Source organism: Belonocnema kinseyi, chromosome 7 (genome assembly GCF_010883055.1).
Source record: "Belonocnema kinseyi isolate 2016_QV_RU_SX_M_011 chromosome 7, B_treatae_v1, whole genome shotgun sequence".
Taxonomy (NCBI): domain Eukaryota; kingdom Metazoa; phylum Arthropoda; class Insecta; order Hymenoptera; family Cynipidae; genus Belonocnema; species Belonocnema kinseyi.
This window is the reverse complement of record NC_046663.1, coordinates 1,128,117-1,145,854: the sequence shown is the minus strand read 5'-3', so window position 1 is coordinate 1,145,854 and position 17,738 is coordinate 1,128,117. Positions and strand designations below refer to the sequence as shown.

The 17,738-nt window shown below is 24.5% G+C and overlaps 2 protein-coding genes across 2 annotated transcripts in view; one reads left to right on the top strand and one right to left on the bottom strand.

The window, feature by feature from the left end:
* The window catches only part of LOC117176174, an 8,099-nt gene extending 2,330 nt beyond the window's left edge, over positions 1 to 5,769 (top strand). The window contains exon 2 of the mRNA XM_033366270.1: positions 4,679 to 5,769. Within this exon, the coding sequence (XP_033222161.1) occupies positions 4,679 to 5,578 (900 nt within the window). The 3' untranslated portion in view covers positions 5,579 to 5,769. The remainder of the gene's footprint in view (positions 1 to 4,678) is intronic.
* Positions 5,770 to 9,680: 3,911 nt separating this feature from the next.
* The window catches only part of LOC117176175 (twinkle protein, mitochondrial), a 26,118-nt gene continuing 18,060 nt past the window's right edge, over positions 9,681 to 17,738 (bottom strand). The window contains 3 exon segments of the mRNA XM_033366272.1: positions 9,681 to 10,359; positions 10,460 to 10,560; positions 13,774 to 14,018. Coding sequence (XP_033222163.1) covers positions 9,939 to 10,359; positions 10,460 to 10,560; positions 13,774 to 14,018 — 767 coding nt within the window. The 3' untranslated portion in view covers positions 9,681 to 9,938.

Genomic DNA, 17,738 nt, shown 5'->3' with positions numbered 1-17,738 from the left:
AAAAAATTTTTTTAACCAAAAATTAAATTAAATTAAATTTTTAATTAAAACAATTTTCACCCAAAAAAATTAATTTGTAACAAAATAATTCAATTTTAAACCCAACAAAAATTTTTAAACATAAACCAGAATGTATGAATTTTCGGATATAAGAATAAATTTTAAACAAAAAAACGAATTTTCAGCAAAATGAATTCAATTTTAACTAAAAATATACATTTTCAAGCAAAAATGGAATATTTAAATTTTCAGTTAACAAAAGTAATTGTCAACCAAAACCAAAATAATTTTTAACAAAATAGGTTCTTTTTTTTATAAAAAAAATGATTTTTTAACCGAAATAGTAGAATTGCATTTTTAGTTAAAACAATTTTCAAAAAAATAAATAAATTCTTAATAAAAATTTCAATTTTAATTCAAAAAGATTAATTTATAAACCAAAACTAGAATAAATCAATTTGCAGATAGAAAAGTAAATTTTAAACAACAAAAAAAACGAGTTATCATCAAACTTAATTAATTTTGTACTAAAAATATAAATTTTCAAGCAAAAATGGAATATTTACATTTTTAGCTCAAAAAAATTAATTTTCTACTAAAAAGAAAAGAATTTGCAACAAGTACATGAATTTTTATCTAAAAAATATGAATTTTGAACCAAAGTTAGAATAGTTAAAATTTAAAAAAAAATGTTTAACCAAAAAAAGACTAATTTTGAACAAATTATTTTTTAACCAAAAATAGAAGAATTAAATTTTTAGTTAAAACAATTTTCAACCAAAAAAATAAATTTTTAACAAAACAATTCAATTTTAAACCCAACAAAAGTGTTTAAACAAAAACTAGAATATATGAATTTGCAGATAGAAAAGTAAATTTTAAACAACAAAAAAAACGAATTTTCAGCAAAATGAATTCAGTTTTAACTAGAAATATACATTTTCAAGCAAAAATTGAATATTTAGATTTTCAGTTAAAAAAATTAATTGTCAACCAAAACCAAAATAAATTTTAACAAAATAGTTTTTTTTATCAAAAAAAAAAAGAAATGATTTTTTAACCAAGATAGAAGAATTGAATTTTCAGTTAAAACAATTTGGAAAAAAATAAATAAATTCCTAATAGAAAATGTCAATTTTAATTCCAAAAGATAAATTTATAAACCAAAACTAGAAAAGATCAATTTGAAGATAGAAAAGTGCTTTTTAAACAACAAAAAAACGAGTTCGCAGCAAAATTAATTTTTTTTTTTAACTAAAAATCTAGATTTTCAAGCAAAACTGGAATATTTACGTTTTTAGCTCAAAAAAAATTAATTTTCTACTAAAAAGAATCGAATTTTCTGCAAAAAAAAATAATTTTTAATCAAAAAGATTGAGTTTACAATAATGAGAGTACTCTTCTAGAAAAACAAAAGATTTTCAATCAATTTTCAACTTTTCACCTAAAACAGATCAATTGTGAACTAAAAATATAATAATTAAATTTTCAGTAAAAAAAACTTAATTTTCAATTAAATCAAAATACATTTTTAATCAAGAAGATTAAATTTTAACCAAAAGATAAATTACGGACAAAGAATGGAACAGTTAAGTTTGCAGTTAAAAAAATTAATTCTAAATGATAAAAAACCAATTTTGAACCAAAAAGATCATTTTTCTACCAAAATAGATGAATTTTTAACAAAGTACGGGAAACCTTTTTTTTTTTTTAAATCTCGTAAATCTTGCATTTAATAATATAAGACATTTCAGCCACGGATAGAGGCCAAAACTGAATTAAAAGATAAAAAATTATTAAATTGATTAAGAATTATTTTTGTTTTAATATAATTAGCGAGCCAAAAACTTTAAACTTACCTTCATTCAGCGTGGCCTTTGCACCGGGAAACCGGGAAATGAATGGGAATTTTTTGAGACCGGGAAATGACAGTGAATTAATTTTCTGATCTGGAATTTATAAATTAAAAAAAAAATCTGTCCATGTTCGATTTCAACATTTTTCTAAAATAATTGGTTGATTTTAAATATTGAACTTTACAATTTTAATTCTTTTATTTGAAAAATGTTTAATTTGTAAGGGAAATGGTTGAATTTTGGTTTATAAATAACAAATGAACATTTATTAATTGAAAAAAAATAGAGAAATTTTAAGCAATATTTAAAAATCTGAAAAGATTCAAAATTATCATGCAAATTTTTTTTAAAATGTCTTAGAATATTTCATATCTTTTTTGACATTTTCTAAATCTTTTAAAACCTTTTAAAATATTTTCTCAAAATAATGTTTCAAAATCAAAAATTATTAAAAATTTTTCTAGTAATTTAAAAAAAATGTTTTTATTCTTTTGAAATCATTCACATAAAATTAGTCAGATTTCTTCTACAAATAATAAATGTTCAATGTTTATTTATACATGTAAAGTTTAGGGAAATTTTTTTTAATTCTCAGAATTCTCAGGACAAATTCTAGATTTCTAAAGATTTTGAAGCTTTTCCTGGATATTTAAACCATTTCAAAATGAAAAAATTGAATTTCTGGTTTAAAAGTGTCCAGTCAAAAAATTTAATTCTTCCATTTTTAATGTTTCTAGCTTAAAAATCCTTAAAATTATAAAAATTGAACATTTAAATTTCTTTTTTAGTTCGTGGAGGTTTTGAATTTTAAATTTCACAATATTGTAGTATTAAATTCAAATAATTATTAAAAGTTTCAGAACAAATCAATTTCGTATTGAAAAGTTTAAAATTGTACAATTTCAAAAAGTCGAATCATGTTACAAGAATGCTGTTTTGTATTCTTTATTTTAGTTTTCAATTTAATATCTTAAAATTTTCCGATTTTTAATTGAAGATTTTAAAAAATAAAGAATTTTTAATTGAAAAATATTTGATAAATATTAAATTATCTGGAATTGATACATCAGTAAACATAGGCTTTAGTTTTTGAAATTAAAATTGAATTAATTAAATTTTGGAAAATATGATTAATGATTTAAAAATCATAAATTTTTTATCTATTTAAATTTATTTTAAATAATTAAAATGTTAATGGGTTTAAGTATAAAAAAGTTTTAATATCACAATTTTTTGCAATTAAATTTTATTTTTTATTTTTAAAAGACATTTTTTTATTTTTAATGTTCCCCGCTTAAAATTAGTATTTATTTTGAAAGTTTGTTTTAGGACAATTCAATACATTTTTTGAAGTGAGAAAAATTGGTCTACTCATCTTTAATATTAAATTATAATTTTTTATGTAATAACAATTTAAAATTCTAGAATAATCAAAGGCTTAGACTATGAAAGATTCAATAATTTAGTTTTCAATATTAAATTTTTGAAACTTAATCGCTTTCAATTTTAAATTCTTCATATTCAAGTTTTCAGTTTTTAATTTCAAAATTTTGAATATTAAAATATTCAATTTTTAACTTTTTTACATTGTCCTATTTTTGAAATTTCAATCTGAAGTCATTCAATTTCGTAATTCATCAATTCAAAATAAAATTATTTAATTGTTAGAGCTTCCGCTTAGAAATTATTGCATTTCATCTCGTTTTTCCAATTAAATTGTCAAAAATCGTTCAATATATATTTTTTATTTTTTGACGCTTTCAATTCAAAATTATTAATTATTATTTCAGAAATATTTAAAATATAACGTTGAAAAATTGTTTCAATAGTGAATTTGAAAATTTGCCTATTTTTCATGATAGGAAATAAAAATGCAGAGACATGAACACACGATTTGCGCGCGTGCAGTAACTCGTTATTTTATTCCAAGGAACAATTTTGTATTGAATAAAAAACTTGTTAACAGAAAAAAAAAGTTTGAATATTCCTCCCGTTCGCGGCATTTTTCGCCAAATGCATAGATTGGCTATATCTATGTGACGTCATTCTTCGCGGCAAAATTCAAACTATCTAAATTGTGAAAAATAAAAAATAAAGTAAAAATAGTTTCTAAACATGAATTTCAAAGTATAAATACCTCTAAATAGATTTAATACGTTATTCATAAATAATAATTAATAATTACGAAGAAATGAATTTAAATTGTCTCCCCAAACACTTCCAAAAGTATTCCAAAACACTTCTTAGCTGCTAATCTACCTTCTTTAGGTAATTCGCTTATCTCCAAATTCATTATTTTTTTATACATTTCATTTTTAGTGTTTTTAGGCACTGATAGGTTAGCTCAGGTAATCATCTGGATCAGCTGTCAAGTAGAAAGCCGCGGTCGCCGCGCAACCTGATTTGCCAAAATTTTGAAAAGTAACATGGCAGCTAAAGTGGTCTCATTGGTGCTCAGTTGTACACCTCAGTGACGTCACATCTGCTTGAATGTGACCAAATGGACGTAAACTAGAATTTTTTTTAAGTATTAGAAACCCAAAAAAAATGTCTTTTCTCCATAACGCTCTTCACTGCTTCAAGTTTCTAAAAATATGTTTACCTCATTTTATGCAATATCCACGTTAATTATGTGTGTGAAAAAATGATGGGTTTCGCAAAAAGGGTTAAATTTTTTCTCAACCGGGAGAAATCACGAATATTTATCGGGAGAATTGGAAGATGAAAATTTAAAAAAATAGCGGCCACTCTGATTTTTGAAGTGACTTATTTTTCCTCGACAGAATTTGCACAAAACTTCTGTTTTTTTTTCTAATCCACAGATGAACGCAAATCAGTTTTCGGATATGCTGACGGACATTACGAAAAGATTTGAAAATGCATTTGGCTTTCAATCTGCACAAGAGCGATACGATCCAAAAACAGTTTTAAAAGTCGCATTAATCTGCGCGAATGGCAAAACGGAGGAATTGTTAATAGACGTTTTGGAAATGACAACACTGTACTTAATGAGAGGACCGAAAATTTCAAAAATGACTGGCAAAATGAAGGAATCCGGTAAAGAACGCCTGGAAATTCTGACACGGAAATACAAGTTGAAAGATTATGCAAGTCCAGAGGAAATCGCAACCGGGAAAGCCTTATCGTTCAACAAGCTAATCTCAGCGTTCCCTTATCAGCTCTTAATTCAAATGAAGATCACAAAGTTCGAGCGACCTCTGGGCGAAAGCGTCCTCAATGAAGCCAAAGCCTCTGCTTTTCCCGACTTTCTGAAAACCTCAATTTTCCTCAGCGTGATTCCCTTTCCGCGTCAATTTAGCCAGAAGAAAATTTGGCCTCCGGGCGAAAAAGGGATTAAAAAATTCAAAACGGTCGTCCATGGGGTTATTGCGTATGCCTATCTCGAGTCTTTCGTACTGAACAAATGGGGAAAGACCAACGTTGCACTGGACTCTACTAAAGTTTTGTCGAATGTAATCAGCGTGGCGCAGAATATCTTAAATTCAGATTTTATATCTCAGGACATGCGTGAGAGCAATTTTATTTCCATGTTTGAAAACGACATCGATATTTGCTTCGAAGCGATCGAGAACTTGATCCGTCACACTGATGAGAAGTACTCCGGTTTCCGAAACACTTTGGAGAATCACTTTAATTATGACGTGAAGACGATGGTTTTCGAGTGCAAGGCGAAAAAATTCTGCCTTCACGTAAAGCGCTGAATTTTTTCTTTACTTTTTTTTCATGACTGCCGAAGTCAAGAGCTTTTTTTTTGAAAACCAAAGAGACGATGAGAAGAGAAAGGTTGGCCAAAGTATTGTAACCTAAGCATTATTGAATCCCTGTTTTCCATACAGGCAATATGTAGATTTAATTTTTTTACGTGAAAAATATACATGCATATTTTAAAGAACATACTAATTTTTTTTATTCAATGAACTAGAGCATTGTGCGTGCACTAATTACCCTTTATTTAGAAAAAATTTCGTTTTCCAAACATTTTGTTTTAGATTTTACAGGAAATCCAATATCATTTGAGAACGTTGTATTTGATTTAAAGAAGTTTATTATAACGAGAAAATTGCAGCAAATTCAATATGAATGACATCATTTTTGGCTTTTTCGAGCGATACTTCAAAATTAGCTGATTACTTTTTTGGTTAAGAAAATATGAATCGTCACGTGTGTAATAATCCGACAAGGTGCTTTTAATGTTTTTTTAACATTCAAAAAACATTTTCAAAGTATTTCCGGATAATCTGATTCAAATATTTTCGAATTTTCGATTATCCGGCCTTCGATTATCCGAGGGTCCGCGTTATCCGAGGCAACGGGACTCATCCAAGCACTCTCGGATAGTAGGGAGAATCACTAATAAAACAGATGAAGCTGCTGCGCCTAATTCTGAATGCGCGTAGTAGTTTGCAATTATTAATAAATTAATAAAGATAAATCCAAATTCGTAATTCGTTTCCTTTTATTTATTTATATTTATTTTTCTATTTAAAATATATCAAAAATAGATAACTCTTTCGAATTTTGTACTTCTGCCGTATTATCCGAGTTGAAAAATCTTTTTTTGTTGTTGAAAATTTAACTATTTTGTTAACATTTATTTTTTTTTTAAATAAAAATTCAACTATTTTTTTTTTAATTTCTCTATTCTGTTAAAAATTTGTCTTTCGTGGCAGAAAATTAAACTTCTTAGTTAGTTATTCATCTAATTGGTTAAAAGTTTATGTATTTTGTTAAAAATTAATTTTGTTTGAGTAGAATATTAATCTTTTTGGTTCAGAATTAATTTTTTGGCTTGAAAATTATTTTATTTTTAATTGAAAAATAATTTTTTAACTGAAAATTTTACTGTTTAATGTTAGGTTCAACATCAATTTTCATAAATTTAAAATTGAAGTGTTTGTTTGAAAATTTATGTATTTTGTTTGAACTTTGTCTTATGTGGCAGAATAGAAGAATAATAGTTGAAAATTTCATTAAAAATTAAAATATTTTCTTTGGTTGAATATTAGTTTTTTTGATTGAAAATTAGTTTTTGTACGTAAGTATTTTATCGGAAATTTTTTTAAAAAGAATTTTAATATTTTTGTAAACAAATTCATGCGTTTGATTAAAATTTATTTTATTTGTTTAAAAAATTATTTCTTTAACTGAAAATTAAATTTTTCGATTTTTCCTCAATTTATGTTTTTTAGTTGAAAATTCTTCTATTTTCTTTAAAATTGGTCTTTTTTGGTAGAAAATTAAGCTTTTTAGTTGAAAATTTCATTCAAAATTCAAATATTTAACTGAAAATTCATTTCTTTAGTTAAAAATCATTTCTTTCATTGATTTTTTTTTTAAATTAACGTCTTAACTAAGTTTTTTGACGAAAACTTATTTTTCTACTCATTTAATATTTTTCGTAGAAAAACTATTTTTTGGTTGAAAATTGAACTAATTTGTTGAAAATATTTTTTTTTAAACTTACGTATTTGGTTAAAAATTATTTTTTTTGTGGAAAATTAATCTTTTTAGTTGAAATTTTCTTACTGAGGTTGAAAAGCAGTTTTAAAAATTTTAATATAAATTTTTGTTAGAACAAATTCGACAAAATTTTTGGTTAAAAACTTTTTTTTGTAGAATTTAATCTTTTTGGCAAAAAAATCATTATTTTTTTAAATCAAATATTAACTAATTTATTAAAGATTTATTTTATTTGGTTATAAATTTATTTCACTAACTGAAAATTTAACTTCTATTTTTAAATAAATATTAATTTTTTTTAGCTAAAAAATTGATCTATTTTGGTAGAAAACTAATCTTTTTGGTTGTAAATTATATTTTTTTTCTTACTTTTTTTGTTTTTAATTAACATCTTCACTAAGTTTTATGTCGAAAAATTATTTTTTATAGATATTTACTATTATTGGTAAAAAAATGATTTTTTAATTGAAAATTTAACTATTTCGTTAAAAATTAATTTTATTTGTCTTTTCTTAGTAGAAAATTAATCTTTTTAAAATGGAAAATTAATTTTTTTACTAAAAATTTGACCTAATTTTTGGTTCAAACCCGTTTTTTTTAATTTTCTTTTTTTTGGCAGAAAATAAAACTTTTTTGGTTGAAAAGTCCATTAAAAATAAAAATATTTGATTAAAAATTAATGTAATTTGTTAAAAATGATTCTTTTTGCAAAAAATTAATCTTTTTAGTTAAAATTTCATTTCTTTCGGTAAAATTAGTTTCTTAAAATTGAATATTAATTTTTTTAACTAAAAATTTAAATAAATTTTCATTTGACATTCTTTTTTATAGAATTTAATCTTTTTGGTAGAAAATTCATTTTTTTCGTTTGTTAAAAATTGAACTGTTTCGTTGAAAATTTATTTTCTTTGCTTAAAAACTTCTCTCTCTTAAAATTAAGCTATTCTATTTTTTGTTGAAAATCCATATCTTTTAGTTTAAAATTTGTCTATTTTATTGAGTATTTGTCGTTTATGTGGTAAAAAATGAACTTTTTTGGTTGAAAAGTCGATGAAAAATTAAAATATTTTATTAAAAATTAATTTCACTTGTTAAAAATTATTCTTTTTTTAGTAAACAATTAACCTTTATGGTTGAAATTTCATTTCTTTGAATAAAAATTAATTTTTCCAACTAAAATCTTAAATAAATTTGTTGTCTGAAAATTTTGTTCTTTACACATTTAATATTTTTTATAGAAAATTCATGTGATTGGTAAAAATATTGTTTCGAAAATTTAAACTATTCTTTTTTTCAAAATTGATCCTATTTAGTTGAAAATTCATCTATTTTGTTAAAAATTGATTTTTTATTAAAGAAAATTAACCGATTTGCTTGAAACTTCCATAAAAAATTTAAATATTTGGTTGAAAGTTCATTCATGTAGTTAAAAATTATTCCTTTTTTGATTGAAAATGAATCTTTTTGGTCCATATTTCATTTCTTTTGTTGAAAATTAGTTTTTTTTTTAAATTAAAAATTAAATTTTTTAACTAAAAATGTAACTTCCACTTGTCGACCATTTTTTGTTGTTGGACATTTAATTTCTTTTAGTTGAAAATTCATTTGCTTGGTTGAAATTGAAGCTATTTCGTTTAAAATTTATTTTATTTGTATACAAACTTATTTCTTTAACTGAAAATTAAACTTTCTTTTTTGAAAATTGGTCCTGTTGGTAAAAAATTCATATCTGAGTTGAAAATTTTACTATTTGTTTCATTTTTTTTATTCAAGATACATCATTTTAGTCAAAAATATATTTTTTCGTTAAAAATTTAACCGATCTTGTTGCAAATGAATTTGTTAATAAAAATGTAGGGATTTCATTTTTACTACAAAATTAATATTTTAATTTTTCAGTTAAAACTTGACTTATTTGATTATAAAATAGTATCTTTAGTCGACAATTTATTTAGTTTGATGGAAAAAATATATTTTTGGTTGCAAATTCAACTTTATTCTTGAAAAACTTATTTTTATGATTTAATAACTCAACATTTTGGATGAGAATTTTTTCTTTATTAATTGAAAAAAATCTTTCTAGGTCGAAACTTTAACTTCTTTTTATTGAAAATAACAAAAGAAGAATTTCGTGTAAATATCAACTTTTAGAGTTTCAGTTTAGAATTTATATTTTTAAATCAAGTATTCATCAGTTTGGTTGAAAATTCTCTTTTTCTTGGCTAAAAATTAATTAACTTTAACTGAAAATGTAATAATAAAATTAAAAATGAATAAATCATACACCGCACTGGAGATAAATAAATTCTTAATTATGTGTGTTAATTCGCAACAATGATTTTCACAAAAAACCTCTTCTTTTAGAGAAAGATTTATCTCACATAAAAGTTTTTCATCAAAAAGACAATATTGGCACAGTCTGTGAATTCTTCTATACTCACTCACTCACTCACTCACTCACTCACTCAGTCACTCATATCAAATTGTATAAAAGTTCATTTGAGACACGAGCTGATGTAAAAATATGTACACTGATTTACAAAACGCGCGTAATCCTAGCATTGAGTTCTGTAGATAAAAATATCAAAAATGTCAAAAATATCACGTAGACTCAACATTGTGAAAAAGTACCATTGGCTCTTCATCCTTCTTCTTCTCCTTTTTCTCCTCTTTGGAAGCACTTTTTTGCTCTTTATCATCACCGGCAACCTTTGATTTCTTCCTCGAGGCGTAACTCAAACTCACCTGGTCAAATTCCAGAAGCATAATGCCCAAGTCGCCACTGTACCTATTTTTGGCCACTTGCAAATACTTCTTCCCGCGGACACTAGTCAGCCTTTTGTCCTGAATAATCATCACATTGTCCGCCTCCTGACTGGCTTTCGCACTTCCAAAAATTGACGAAACCGACAACTCTTCGTCGTTTCGCTCCTTCCTTGGATGAATTACCAGAGTCACGTGGCAGTTGTACTTTGTGGCGAAGCTGCGAAAAGCGCTGATCACTCTGTCTTGTCTCCAGAATCTGCAATTCCATTTACAAGATATTCTCCCCTTTCATTTTCGTCATTCAAAATGCAAACAAAAACAAAATAATTTAAAAAAAAAAAAAAGAGTATGGTTACCTGTCCATATGTTTTGGTTCATCAGACATGCCCATCATAAACTGTACATTATCAATAATAACGTGAGCGATGTCGTGAACGTAAGTGGCATGCTCCACTGCCTATAATTTAAAAACATTCATAAAATATATAGTAATATACACGAAGCAAAGAAAAGAGAATGGGTTTGATGAAAATTTTAACAAAATCTGGTTATGGCACTTCATTTGTATGCACGCGGCGTGAGTACTCGATTATTCGATTGAAAAGGACCATTACTCGATTTGAAATGACCATTATTCGATTCAAAATTACCATCGCTGTATCATGAGGACCAACAGTCAATTCAAAATGACCATCATTCGATTAAAAGTGACAATTACTCAATCCAAAATAACCATTACTCGATTTAAGATTATCATTATTCGATTAAAAATTACTATTACTCGATTCAAAATGACCATCATTCGATTGAAAATGACAATTACTTGATAAAAAATAACCATTAGTCGATTCAAAATTACTATTCATCGATTCAAAATGACCATTACTCCATTCAAAATGACTATTACTCAAGTCAAAATGACCATTACTCGATTCAAAATGACCAACTTTCGATTCAAAATGACAAATAATTGATCCAAAATAACCATTAGTAGATTCAAAATTACTATTAATTTGATTCGAAATGACCATTACTCGATTCAAAAGGACCATTATTTGACTAAAAATAACAACTGATTGATCCAAAATAACCATTAGTCGATTTAAAGTTACTATTAATCGATTCAAAATTACCATCATTCGATTGAAAATGACAGTTACTCGATCCAAGAGCATTCTTCGGTTCAAAATGAATATTAATTGATTAAAAATTAACCTTTCTCGCTTCAAAATGACCATTACTCAATTCAAAAAGAGCATTACTCCATTCATAATAAGCATTATTCGATTCAAAAGGAGCATTCTTCGGTTCAAAATGACTATTACTTGTTTAAAAATGACCATTACTCGATTAGAAATGACCATTATTCGGTTCAAAAAGAGAATTATTCGATTCAAAATAGCATTCTTCGGTTCAAAATGAATATTACTTGATTAAAAATGAACATTGCTCGCTTCAAAATAACCATTACTCAATTCAAAAAGAGCATTATTTGATTCAAAAAGAGCATTCTTCGATTAAAAATTAATATTACTTGATTAAAAATGACCATTACTCGATTAGAAATGACCATTACTAGATTAGAAATGACCATTACTCGATTCAAAATGACCATTACTCGATTCAAGATAACCATTATTCGATACAAAAGGACAAATGTATGCATCTGCCATTTAAACACTAAAACCTGCCTTTCCAACTCGAAAAATTCTTCTTTAAAATAAACTATTTATTTAGAAAGGTTACGGCGTAAACACTTCATTTTAAAGAAGCGTTTTTCGAGTTGAAAATATAGGCTTTTATTTTTAAATAGCAGATGGATACAAGTTTCATTTTGAATCGAATAATGGTCATTTCGCATTGAGTGATGGTCATTTTGAATCGAATAATGCTAATTTTGAATAGAGTAAAGGTCCGGGTGGCGATTCCCCGGATAATTTTAAATTCGCAGTAACTTCCTGGTTTTTCCTGGTCAAGTTTCTTAAATTTTCCCAGTCAACTAAAAGTAGCATATTCATACTTTCCGCTGAACGCAAACATTTATTTTAATTCATGGCGTTCATTCTAAACACTATTTAACACAACAGAGCAAAAATAGCAAAATTAATTTATTTTGAAAAAAAATTCTTTCATTTTCCACTAAAAACGATCAAATTCCAACAAAAAATGGAATAGTTGCATTTTTAGTTGAAAACACTAATTGTGATTTAAAAAACGGATTTTCAAGAAAATAGTTCAATTTGCAACATAACTGATAAATTTTTCACGAAAATGATGAATCTTTAACTGGAATAGTTAAATTTTAAACCAAAACGATTAATTTGCTGCTGTAACAATGAATCTTCAAACTGAAATAATTGAATTTCCAACCAAAAAAGATTATTTTTTACTGATTAATGGAAATTCTAAACCAAAAATAAAATAATTAAATTTTAATTAAAAGAAATTATTTTTTAGCCAAACAGATGAATTTTCAACTAAAACTATGGAATATTCAATTGAAATAAGTTAAGCACCAAAATAATGTTAAAAAAAAATAAACCAATTTTCAACCAAATAGTTAAATTTTCAGCAAATAAATTCCTTTTTATCCAAAGAAAGAACAAGCTTTCAATTAAAAAGTCATTTTTAATCGAATAATGTTCGTTTTGAATCTAATAATGATCATTTTTAATTGTCTAATGGTAATTTATAATCGAGCAATGGTGATTTGGAAGTAAGTAATGGTCATTTTCAATCGAATAATCGTGATTTCAAATCAAATAAAGGTAATTTTGAATCGATTAATAGTAATTATGCATCGAATAATGGTCATTGTGAATCGAATAATAGCCATTTCGAATCGATTTAGGGTCATTTTGTATCGAGTAATGGTCATTTGGAATAGAATAATAATAATTTATAATTGACTAATGGTAATTTATAATCGAGCAATGGTAGTTTTGAATCAATGAATGATCATTTTTAATCGGCTAATGGCCATTTTTAAATGAGTAATGGTCATTTGGAATCGAATAATCGTCATTTCGAGTCGAATAAAGGTCATTCTGAATCAAATCATGGTAATTTTAAATCGAGTAATGGTCATTTTGAATCAATTAATGGTAATTATGAATCGAATAATAGTCATTTTGAATCGAATAACAGCTATTTCGAATCGATTTGGGATCATTTTGTATCGAGTATGGCCATTTGGCATAGAATAATAATTTATAATTGACGAATGGTAATTTATAATCGAGCAATGGTAGTTTTGAATCAATTAATGATAATTTTAAATCGACTAATGGCCATTTTGAATCGACTAATGGCCATTTTTAAACGAGTAATGGTCATTTTGAATCAAATAATCGTCATTTCGAGTCAAATAAAGGTCATTCTGAATCAAGCAATGGTAATTTTAAATCGAGTAATGGTCATTTTAAATCGATTAATGGTAATTATGAATCGAATAATAGCCATTGCGAATCGAATAAGGGTCATTTTGTATCGAATAATGGTCATTTTGAATCGAGTAATGGTCATTTCACGTGCATGGTTACCATATTAAATATAATGAAAAAACTGTACGTTTGATCATACCTATCATGTGTTAAAGCGCAATGTGAACAATAAAAACATAAAATTATTATTATTAATGGATAAAAAATGAATGATGATACGATATTACCTCCATAACAACTTTAATGTTCTGCTGGCCGTGAAAGGTCATAAAATAAACAGGAAGTTTCTCGAAAGCGTCCGCGTACAAATCAAAATGTTGCAAATTCTCGTCCAGCGATACTCCAACCATTTGCTGAAGCATTGTCCTCGCCAACCTCGCATTTCTAATTTCAAAACTTCCCCAAAGAGTGTTCACTCCCTGCATAGCCAAATCCAAAGAGTATTCACTCATAAATGTTGTCTTCCCGCATCCTGAGGAGATATTTTTAAAACATTATTTTTTCTATACCTATGTAAGTAGATATATGCACAAGGGCGAATCCAGACCATTTTTCGAAATGGCTGATTGTTAAATTTCTTCAACGAATGTATGCGAATAGGGGGCTTACTCAATAATTTAAATTCAAATTCATAAAGAACTTCAAAGTATGTGCACATTTGGGGTCGTAGATAAATTTTGCAAAATTTGGTTTATGGGGGGGGGGGCACAATTTTTCTAAGCTGTGGGATAGAATTTTTGCTAAAGATTCATCTTTTTAGATTCAAAATTTGAATTCTTGGTTGAAAATAAAACTTCTTTATTAAAAATTCAGTTGTATGGTTGAAGATTCAATCATTTTAATTGAAAAATTAATTACTTTTTTTAAACAATAAATGTAAATGTTTCATTTTTCGCTGAAAATTTCTGTTTTTAATTAAAAATTGATACCTTTTAATTCCAAATTCAACTATTTGGTTAAAAATGCATGTTTTTTTTTTCTTAATACTTTTTTCTGTTTTAATTCAACTTTTTTTAATAAAAATAAAAATAAATTCCTTGGTTTAATATTAACTATAAAATTTCTTTGAAAATTCAACTTTTTAGTTGAAATATGTATTTTCTGGTGAAAAATTGAACTTTTTTGTAGCAAATTCGATTTTCTAGCTTAAAAATGAAAAAAATTGGTGGAAAATTAAACTATTTAGTCGAAAATTGATTTTATTGTTGTTGAAAAGTCATATTTTCATATTAAAAATTCGATTCTTTTGTAAAAATATTCCGTTTTCTAACTTGCGCACTATTATTTTTCAATTAAAATTGAACTATTTCATTCTCAATTAAAAAAGATATTTTACAAACTAGAAATTCAACTATTTGTATAAAAATTAATTTTTTAACTTAAAATTTAACTTAGGCAGTTGAATGTTACATCATTTTTGTTAAAAATTCTTCAATTAAATAGAAAATTTAACGATTTTATGGAAATTTTATTATTTTTGTTATTTTTTTTTTAGAATATAATTATTTCATGTTTGAACTTAAAATTTCATCTATTTAGTTCAAAATTCGTCTTTCTGGGATAAGATTTTTCTCCTTAATCAAAAATTCAATTATTGATGTAAAAGATTCATTATTTTAGTTGAAATAGCATTACTTTAGTTGAAATATAATTTTTTTGTGAAAAAGTAATTTTGTTGTTGTTTAAGATCAATCTTTTTCATTAACAGTTTATCTTTTTCATTGAAAATACATCACTTTGGTTGAAAATTTAACTTATTTGTAGAACATTGGTTAATTACAAATATAATTATTTCATTTTTGATTAAAATTTTATTTTTTTAACATAAAAATTAAACTATTTGTTTCAAAAATTCGTATTTTTGTGAGAAAATTTATATTTTTGTTTGTAAATTAGTCTTATTGTTTGAGAGTTCATCTGTTTGATTTAATATTCAAATGTTAAATTTACAGCTTCATTATTTCAGCTGAAAATTCATTACTTTTTTTGCAAATTAGTTTTTTTTCTTTTGTGGAAAAATTAATTGTTTTAACTGAAAATTTAATTATTCTATTTTTGGTTGAAAATTGTTATACTTTGTTGAATCTTTGTCCTTTTTGGTGAAAAAATTATTATTTTTTTTTTGCAAATTAATTTTTAGGTAGAAAATTCATATTTTTGGTAAAAAATTAATGTTTTTCGTTAAAAATTAATTTTTTTTAACTACTTTGTGGAAACTTTATTATTTATATGGGTTGAAAATATAATTATTTTATTGTTGATGCAGAAAAATCGCCTTTCTGAGAGAAAATTAATCTTCTAGGTTAAAAATTAAATTATTAAAGTAAAATATTTATTATTTTAGTCGAAAATTTATCTTTTTCGTTGTAAGTTAAACTGTTTCGTTAAAAATTAAGTTTTTTGGTTGAAGAATCATTTTTATTCAAAGTTCATCTCTCATTCGAAATTTAATTAATATGTTTAAGGATGGTTTTTTTTGTTGTTGAAAATTAATTTTATAACTGAAAATTTAACTTTTTCAGTTGACAATTCCATCATTTTAGCGCAAAATTACCTTTTTTGTGCAAAATTTATCTTTTTTAGTTTAGATTAAATGTATTTAATTGCAAATTTGATTGTTTTTTGTTAAGAATTAATCTTCTTGTATAAAAATTCAGCCGTTCCAATTGAAGGTTAATTATTTTCATTAAATATCTTATTTATATTTAAAATTGATTTATTTTTTAGTTGAAAATTCAAGTATTTGGTTTAAAATTAGTCTTTTTTGGGAGAAAATTAATATTTTTGTTTGAAAACTCATTTTTTTATTTAAAATTAAAATATTCATTATTTTATTAAATTTTCATACTTTTGTTTAATATTAAAACTACTTCATTGAAAGTTAAACTCTTTTTTTAAAACTTATATTCTTTTTTATTAAAAATTCATCTATATCTCTTCAAAATTCATAATTTGGGTTGAAAATTAATTAATTTTGTTAAAAATTTGTATTTTATTGAATGGAAAATTAATATTTGCTTTTTAATTCAAAATTTAACCAAGCTAGTTGAAATTTCCGTCGTTTTAGTTTTAAAAAATCATCTATTTCGTTAAAAGTATAGGTGTTTTGTTCATTTTCATTAATAATTTTCATTGAAAATTCATATTTTCCATTGAAAATTTAACTAGTATGTTGAAATATCGTTTTTTTGTTGTCGAAAATTAATTTTATTACTGAAAATTTAACTATTATTCGAGTTGAATATTCCATCCTTTTAGATTAAAATTAATCTTATTGGTTGAAAATTTAATTATTTCAGTTTGAAGATTCATCATTTTAGTTAAAAATTAATCACTTTCTGAGAAAGTTATTTTTTTAAGCTGAAAATTAACCTGTTTTACTTTTGGTTAAAAATTGTTGTATTTTGTTAAGTTATTGTCCTTTTTGGTTAGAAAATTAATATTTTTCTTTGAAAATTATTCTTATTTTTTTACAGTTCTTTTTTTTTTAATTCAACTATTCAAATTAAATATTCATCATTTTAGTTAAAAGTTCTTTAATTTGGTTAAAAATTGGTTTCTTCTTTGGTGGAGAATTAATTTTTGTAACTGAAAATTCACCTATTCTATTTTTGGTAAAAAACTAATATTTTTCTTTGAAAATTAATCTTATTGTTTGAAAGTTCATTTTTTTTTTTGTCTAAAATTAAACTATTTAAATTAAAGATTGATCATTTTAGTTTAAAATTGATTATTTTGAGTAAAAATTTTTAATATTTTCTTGAAAAAAAAATGTTGAAAATTAATTTTCATTAACTCAAAATTAAACTATTCCATTTTAGTTTAAAAATTCATACTTTTGGTTGAAAATTAAGTTTTTAAATTAAGATTTAAGTCATTTAAATTAAAATTAAATTAACTAAATTTAAATGAGGATTAAGCTAGCTAAATATTCCAACCTTTTTATTTAAAAATTCATGTTTTTTGTTAAAAAATTGACGATTCCACATTAAAAATTCATAATCTTCATTCAAAATGTACCTCTTTAATTGAAAATTTAATTATTATGATAAAAGGTCATTTTTTTAGTTAAAAATTAATTTTTTCACTTACAATTGAATTATTTTTGTTTAACATTCCATCATTGTAGATTTAAATTAACATTTTTGCTTTAAAATTAAGCTTTTTTTAGTTTAAAATAAATGTATTTAGT